General features: G+C 32.8%; 1 protein-coding gene across 1 annotated transcript; it reads right to left on the minus strand.

The window, feature by feature from the left end:
* On the minus strand, positions 1-8,826 carry LOC148277585 (uncharacterized). Its single transcript, XM_088232691.1, has 5 exons — positions 8,593-8,826; positions 6,535-8,514; positions 3,426-3,574; positions 1,468-1,662; positions 1-303 (listed from the first exon to the last, which is right to left on the minus strand). The coding sequence occupies exons 1-5, from the start codon at positions 8,681-8,683 to the stop codon at positions 34-36; spliced, it is 2,685 nt and encodes an 894-aa protein (XP_088088817.1). The 5' UTR covers positions 8,684-8,826; the 3' UTR covers positions 1-33.

Below are 8,826 nucleotides of genomic sequence, written 5' to 3' on the forward strand. Positions count from 1 at the left end.
TTAGAGAAACAGATTTAATTGACATTTAAAAAATTATACATATTTGGCACATAATTTTTCGAGGATTTTTCTCGAATTCTCATGGTGTAGTTTCTCGATGGCTTGTGTCAGGATTGCCATCTCAGGGTCTGATGGGTCGAGGGGCTCCATGTACAAGGAGATGAGCCGAGACAGGGGAACCAGGAAGGCGGTGAAGCAGGTTTGTTGACTCTTCTCAGGAGCGCTATTAACAAGTGCCACCACTTCACTAAACAAAACTATCGCTTCAGAGTTTGACACATTCGACACAGTTGAGATGCTTTCCTAAAAAAAATAAAAAAATATTCAATCATATAAACTAACATGAGACCTGAGACAAACCTGAATACCAGGAACATTAAACAATATATATATTTAAATTTATTTCAACAGAGAGGGAAAAAGTTTTTGAGGAGAAATTTGGAAGTCTAGGCATTTACAGGGCTTATGACCTGTCATTGGCTGGTTTAAGTGGCCACTTTACACACTGTGTAACATTCACCATTCTGCCCATGTTTGAACATCCACATTTCCTCAACTCTTCCATCTGTTGACTTTTGTGAAGTGAAAGAGCTGAAACCTTTATCACGTGGGTGAGATTCATCCGGCTGAACCAAATCACCTACTAGGCAACGCCTGGAAACAATTTTCCAATTTTTATACTTCTTCTTTTACCAGGTAGTAATTCAACAATGTTTGATTATGTCCAAATGCTTGCAGAAATAAATTTAAATATGAACAACTCCCCAGGGAGGAAATCCAGCCAGTCTGCAAGCATTTGGACATAATCAAACATTGTTGAATATATATATTTATTATGCAACTTCCCCAGCCCACTATACCATAAGTAGTGACTGGAAAACAGCAAAATACACAGTTCTGAGAGTGCCAATGATCAAGATGTTCCTAAGTGAGCAGAATATGACAAAATTTTCTTATTCTGGAAGCGGGAGGACCTGTACCTCCCATTGTAGATTTCTGTCAATAATTATTCTCATATGAATTGAAATGAGTTGAAATGAATTCAATGAATTCAAATTAATTCATTTCATTCAACGAATTCAAATGAATAAAAATAGTTTTAAAAGCTGCCTGTTCTCTTATTCCTTACAAAGTCAAACCCCCCCACACCCAAGATTCTTCTGAGACATCTATTTTCGAAACTCAATATTTTGCTGTTTCGGGTAGTAAATATCCGATCTCCAGACATCCTTTATACTGTTGAATGTGGCACCGGCTTTTTTCAGCCGCACTCCTAGTTGTTTTTGAAAGGTTAAATTTCAGCGATCTAATATAGCACAGAATGCCCGGGTTTCAGAAAAACCACATTCAATTATTGCAAAATCCTCTGTGTGCGAGGGAGGCGTCATTACACTATGGTGGCCGCCAATATAATTAATCAATAATTAACCGATGAATCCTATTATCCGGTAAAGATCGTCCACATACCTGCAGTGAATTAGCTGCATTTCTATAGCAGAACTCCAGACAGGAAAATGCTTTCTCAGTGTTAATATCCTTGGCACTGGTTGCTATCAATTTTATTACAGAACAGAGCGTGACAAAATTTGTAGCACCATTATTCTGCGTACTCATCCCAGAGAATATGTTTTTCCACTCGGCCAAGGAGCATCGCGGCAAAAGCTAAAAATCAAGAAAGAAAAATCTCAATTGGTTTCATAAACAAAGAAACTTAATAAGGAAAGATGGTTAAAAATATTTTTTAACTCGCAGTTTAAAATCTGAACACAGACAGTAAGAACGCAGAGAGATGAGGCAAAGAACATGTCACTGACTTAGCTTCTCCGGACTAAATAATATATTTCAAATATTTTTAAATATAGGTGCACGATATTGATTTAAAATTTTATGCTATGCCTATAATAAAGATGAATCTTTTAAAGCTTTAAAAATAATTAGAATAAAAGAAAATTGTAGCAGAAATAATGCCTTGAAAGAACAAAAAAGCGGATTTGATGGATTTTATAATTTTTTTTGTAAGTATAGCAAAAATGTTTTTTTTTCTTTTTTTTTTCTCGAGTAGTCATGAGCCCGCTTATCGTTGAATTTTGGGACAGGTTGTATATATATTTTTTTAACTATTAATGAAATGATACAAATAATGAAACAAATGTCGAGATCCGTAAAGTATACATGGCTAACAAGCATATTTTATAAAATTTAAGAAAAGATGCTGCGTTGGTTTGGGCATGAAGAGCGAACCGACAAAGAAGGAACGGTTAACTCTTGTGTGGCTGCGATGTCACAATAGTCTACACACAATACAAGACTTGATGTATCTCCCTTATTTTTTTAATGATGATGTTGTTTTTTTTGTGATCTTCAAATAGACATTTTCACACCGGATTTGGAAAGTAAAATTTGTATAACTATGCTGGATTTTAATACAAAAATTATTTTTCCATACTACGCGAAGAATGAATGTCAGCCAATACAGCAATAAATCTGTATTTTTTTTTATGTCTGAACTTAAGAATATTCCGTCTATTGCTTGTGGTAACACGATGTTACATCATTGTGCGCAATGGATTTATTTACCACAGTCTTTTAAGAGTAAAACAAAATTACAATGCGAATTTTGATGCATACAAAGATAAAAAAAGACCAAGAAAGACATGGAATGGTCAAATCCAATAAATATTTAAAGATGGACATATTGAAAGTTAAAGTTTGGGACACATAAAGAAAGCAAGGTTTCTATATAAAAATAGAGTGGTGTAGCATTTTATCCTTTCTGCCTATCTCTGTACTGTGAGACGGTGAGATGGTTTGTTTGTTTGTTTTGTTACTATATTTGTCTTTTCTTTACTTTAAATTTGATTAATTTATTTTGTAGATACATACATATATAATGAGAAGAAAGTTACTGCAGTTGATTTTTTTTAAAGCCAATCAACAGGCTTAAGTAAGCCCTAATAGATTGGCATTAATGAGTAATACTTAATATAAACAGTCTTAAAATCTACTTAAATTTACAAAATGTATAATTAACAAAAGGTATAAGTATAGCATAATCTAGGTGGAAATGGCAAGTGTGACATCGCGAGTCAGGAGACAACACCGCTTGCTTCTTAAATGCCTGCCCTCGCTGTAGGAATACATCGACAGTATCGTTTAGTGAGATTTCGTTCACTGTTCTGAGGATCCTTGACAGAGGGGAAAAGAATCCGACGTTAGTTTTATAATTTCCCACAGCAAAGACAGCATTGGTGCGCAAGTTACGGTGAGGTACATTAAGGTTTATCTGAGCAAGGATATCATGGGCATCTATACCGTTGGCTATTAATTTGTGCAAGAATATCAAACCAGCCAAAATCCTTCTGAATTCTAAACTAAAGATATGAAAGTACTCTAGACGATCACAATAACATAGATTGAATACTTACATAACACAAGCAACTAAGGGAATCCTTAGGGTTCAAAGTCGTATCATATAACTCTTCGAAAGATTTATGAGGCCATAATTGTTGAAAGTAGTAAGCATTCATCGGAGTAAGAAAATTAAGTTTGCTGATCAACCATTTAAATTCAGTGTCTGAAAAAATAAAAAAGTAAGGTGAGGCAAGAGTTACTATGGGGCGAGAGGAACAAAAGTTCATTTATCAAAGTCTATATAACAGGGAAATATCACATACTATGAATACCGATAAAAATATATGAAATGGATTTAGAAAAATCAATTGCATTTTCAAAATCAATATGGATGCTGCGGAGAAACGTTTTCAAACATAATGTTATAAAAAAATATATTTTTAAAAATGCTTTGATAATTGTGACGTCAAGATTCGTGACGATATTATATTTCAATTTAAACAGTCACAAACCGTGACATATTACTTAAATCATTTTGATAGTGATAGTTATTTATGTAATTTATATAGATGGTCCCTGGAGTGGATTATTAAATTTAATTTATATAGATGGTCCCTGGATTTCATAGTCCCTTGACTGGTACCTGAAGCGTAAGACTGATCACCTTACCTTCATGTAACAAAATTGATCGAGATATGCTGCGATTGGTGTACCAATCCAGTGCCCTATGCACCATTAGGTGCGGAAAGGGAATGATGATAATATAGATGGTGTGAAGTGCTGTGTTTTATGTTTCTTTTATTATGTTTTCTTACTATTTCGGATGTATTATGTATAATATTATGTATTGTCACAAAAATGATTTCTTTTTATGTGCGGTCCCAAATAAGTTTTTTTTTAAAAAATAACTCTTGGGAATATAATATCTACTATACGTATTATAATATGTTTTATTAATAATAAAAAATATATAAAAAAATATTAGGGGTGTGGCCAATGCAATGGACCGTTTTTGCTGGAATTCAAAATTATAAATTAAAAAATATTTTTTATGATGCTAATAAGTATTAAGAAGAGTTTTTTTTACTTGACAGTATTTTATACCCTTATTAATTTAAAATTGTAAAAAAAAACATGGTATTTCCTTATTGAGGGCCTATTTGCTCAGAGTTGTTCCAGAATCAAAACAAAGATGTAACTATTGTGTTCCAATTTAAAAAAATAAAAAAAATACTTTCCGACAGTTCTTTTGTTTGACACTCTTGCCCCAAATTAGAATGAAAAACTTTTTTCTCGCACATTTGAATGATTGGAGGTACTAATTTCATTGATAGTTATTCTAATTATTTGTATTTAATAAGATAATATCTTTATTATGACTATATTAGGAGATGTACTGCTATGATACTCTACCGTGATAGATTAGTAGATTCTCTCTCTCTCTGATACTTACCCCGGGTAGCGGGGCAAGTGGAACAGTCGCGCAGATTTTTATTAATAACACTATGGTGCAAAAAGTAGCTTTAATTAGGATTTTTAAAAAAAGCTAAATTCTGGGCACAGAGAGCGTTTTATTTTAATTCACCTGACCTTTTACTAGTTACTGCAGTCAAATTGACAAACTAGACAAGAGAACATAATTTATATTTTTACTATTTTTTAGGAATATGAATATAATATACTCCTCCTTGCAAATCAAGATTATTATTACTCGAGAACTGTTTCGTGTTCAGTGGATAGTATTGTTGTGTACGTACTAAAAGCAATTTGAATATTACTGATATGATTAAACACCATAAACATATTTATTTGCCTACAAGTCGATTAAAAGAACGGTAAAAACAAAACAAGTTTTACAATATACCTATAAATACTTTTTAAATGTTATGATTTGAAGATGTGGTATTACTACGGAGTTAAATATAAATTATTTAATAGCATGCAATTATTTAAAGGGTTTACAGTTGTTTTAATGCAGTATTCTCAAAAACAAAACTTATATACCGAATTAAAAAAAATAAATTATACGAGACTTGCTGTATTGACCTCGCTTATTAAGTACAAGATTTATATTTCCAAGAGAATACTGTATGCAGGCTACCTTTATCTGAGTAGTGTTGGAAATGGGATGGAATTTCGGCAGTGGACCTTTATAGGAAAAAACCACAGAAAACTCATTCAAGAGAAGCTGAACTATTTATAGACATCGCCAGTTACTGAGTAACAGGATTAATAATACAAAAAAATAATATTATTGATTGATTTGGTGTTTATTTTGTAGAACTCCATATTTAAACTTATAAAGAAGAAGTCAAACACTGATTTCAGTCTACTGAACACTTGGTTTTATTTTTACAAATATAAAAACAAAAATTTCGTGACAATTGTTTCGCCTTGTTAAAGTAAGGGCATTTTCAAACAAAAAAACATTAGTTTAGACAATTGTAACGAAACTTTTGTTTTTATATTTGTAAAAATAAAATAAAATGTTCAGTAGACTCAAATCAGTGTTTGATTTCTTATATTATAAGTTTAAAATAATATACATTGAATTTTAAATTTACAAATATTTATCTTATCTGTAATTGCAAAATTGACTAAAATAACAAATTAAGATTTTAAAATATTAAAAAAAGCAACATGTGGTGTTTCAAATTATGCCTGTAGGGCTAGGTGATCGAAGACCAAAAGCCCAAATGTTCAAGAAGGTAACAGTCGGCTGTCGACGAATGTCTTACGCTCTAAGTCTCCTAAACTTGCAAAGAAAACTTCTATTATAATTCCTTAAAACACACACAATTCCTTTGTGATATTTATATATCCAAAACAAGTCAAATACAATAATTATTATAAGAACACATATTTGGAAAGTAATTTCACTATATGTGATTCTAATGCCGACATGTTTTAGATGAAAACCAGTTTCTTTGTCAAGGTGTTTTCTACTCAAATAAGTTATCAATATTTTTTTGAGACATGCGATCGGAATTGATTTACTTTTGATGGCAATGATTTAAAATTCTATTAAATTCAATACAGGGTTTTAAAATTCACTAAAAGTTTTTTTTTATTAGATTATACTGTTATTCATTCTTATCGAGTCCTGATAAATTACGAGATATAAGATTTTGGATTTTAATAACAGCACCGAGTAAAAAAAATACAGACAGAAAAATTGGTTACCTGTTGGCTGTTTATTTTGAAGAAAATTTTTTAAAGTGGATGTCTGAAAAACAATGGTAGATTCGAGAACTTCCACAGATGTTGCTGTAAAGGTTGCCAAATTCCATCGTACTGCCTCCATCACCTGTCCCAGCATGACCAATAGAGGAGCTATATATTTAGCGTGTTTAATGGAGCAGAAAACTTCCTGCAGTGCTAACAAATACAGTTGCAGACAAGAATAGTTTGTTTCGGAAAGATATTTATGAATCGCAGGCATCATTACTTTCAACAATATAATTTCACCAGAGATTAAATCTTTATCAACTATACCTTTCATTAAATGAATGTAACTTAATTTATTAGCTTCAGAATTGATAGTTCCTAAATCAATTTCTTTTATTGTATGGAGTATTAAAAGAGGTATCCCGGTCATACTATTATTATGACAAGTATAGGAAGTGATATCAAAGTCATGCTTAATTTTAATATTGTCAAAAACTTTTAAACGTTCCAAAGCATTCAGCATCACTGATGTTTGCTGCATATTATCTAAGCATTCTTTAAAAGTTTTACTATAAAACTTGCAAGGGTTCTGTATAAAGAGCGAATATATTTCAGTTAATTGACAGTCTGTTAGTTCGAGGAGTTTGTTGAACAACTCTGTTAGTTTTTTTTCATAATCCGGCAACTCTAAAGCATCGCCGATTTCAGAAAAACTATTCTGAATAAGCGACATTTGCTCGTTTATTGGTTGGGAAGCCAAGCATTTCAATAGCAACATTTTGATATCATCGGCAAACTCGTACTTAACATTACCGTATAATATTTCAATGCAGGATTTTAGAATGGATATGCAGTCATCGTGTGATATGACCGCTATATTATTTACGGCGCAGTTTATACATTTTTCATCGGAAAAGAAATAGTTTTTTTTTATCAGCGATGCCATCCAAATATTTTGTTCTGCTGAGTTTATAGACGCATTTTCGAGAAATGTGTCTCGATCGGCATTTTGAATGCGATCAGTTAAACACTCGGGTTTGTAAGATATAGTAGGAAGCATACTAATGACTTCATTATCAAATCGGTCGTCAGATTTTAAAATCTCACAGAGTGCGTAGGCCAGTTCGCCGATGGATTGCTGCAACACTTTAGAGGAATCCTTCTCATCCTTACACTCGCACCAGGAACAGAAAATATCAACATTGATGGCCATCACATTATGTTTGGCAGATTCCAACAGCATGCCATTCAACTTGGTGATATATTCAGCGACAATATCGTCCATGTTATCTTGCTTTTCCGAGAAACTTTTATTTTCCGAATCGTCGAAAGTAACCAAATATAGTTGGCAATCTTCCGGAACGACTGGAGGCTCGTTTAGAAATACCACGAAGCAGTGAATCAAGTTCTCTAGAAAAGTGTACATGGCGTTGCCGGCGTGAAGATACAGTTGATCCATGGTCCAGGTCGACATTTTGCTTTGATTCGGAGGATCGCCAAAATATTTCAACAAATCACATATCTGATTAAGTGTTCCGTCAAGAATAAGTTTTTGATCTTTGACTTTGAGAGCCCTTTTGGACATTCTTACAATCATCTCGTAAGCCGATGAAATCAGAGTACTAGCCCGTTGCACGCTTTCCTGCGGTGTTGAATATTTAACATTTTGCGCAGCGACTTCCAATATTTCCAGAGACAAACTAGGTTCGCAATATTTCACGGCTTCGCAGAGAAACTGATGAAAGTCTAGTCCCCAGATTAGGTGAACTAACAAACATTTTGAAATCGTCGGTGTGATCCAAATTAAATGACCAATATCATCACTGTTTACTAACTCTTCTAATAATCTTAAATCTGTGTTTAATATAAGAAAAAAGTTGATTTTACGCAGAACTTGGTAATGCGGAAATACAATTGTTCCGTCAGAGATAAAACCGTTTCCAGAGAGAGTTTTTAATACGATTTCCACCACATTGTTTATCCTAGTTTCATTCCCTGAAAAAATATATGAAAAAAGTTTAGTACCTGATTTCTGATATTAATTAATTGTTTAGGTGCAATATTTGAGCTTACCTCCTCTTGAAAGCAAATTGGCAAAACCAAAAACATTATTGGCCTTTAAAAGCGCGCCTTGTACCTGCCCTAGTATTGGCTCAAAATCCATAATAACAATTAACTCAAATTTGTTATTTTGAAAACACTATTACACAAATAAAGTTTTTAAAATGTGTTTTCACTGACTTATGTCAAATTATGCCAAACGTCAAACCGTCAATCCGAAATTGCCGGCTCCAAAAAATGATGTTC

This window comes from Micrasema longulum, unplaced genomic scaffold (genome assembly GCF_059751315.1).
Source record: "Micrasema longulum isolate JH-2025_06_02 unplaced genomic scaffold, ASM5975131v1 h1tg001009l, whole genome shotgun sequence".
NCBI lineage: Eukaryota > Metazoa > Arthropoda > Insecta > Trichoptera > Brachycentridae > Micrasema > Micrasema longulum.

Excerpts from the sequence above, each read along its gene's own strand:
- LOC148277585 (XM_088232691.1), bottom strand. The coding sequence starts at position 8,683 with ATGGATTTTGAGCCAATACTAGGGCAGGTACAAGGCGCGCTTTTAAAG. Across the intron at positions 8,515-8,592 it reads CAATTTGCTTTCAAGAGGAG|GGAATGAAACTAGGATAAAC; the intron begins GTAAGCTCAAAT and ends ATATTTTTTCAG. Across the intron at positions 1,663-3,425 it reads CCCTTAGTTGCTTGTGTTAT|CTTTTGCCGCGATGCTCCTT; the intron begins GTAAGTATTCAA and ends CTTGATTTTTAG.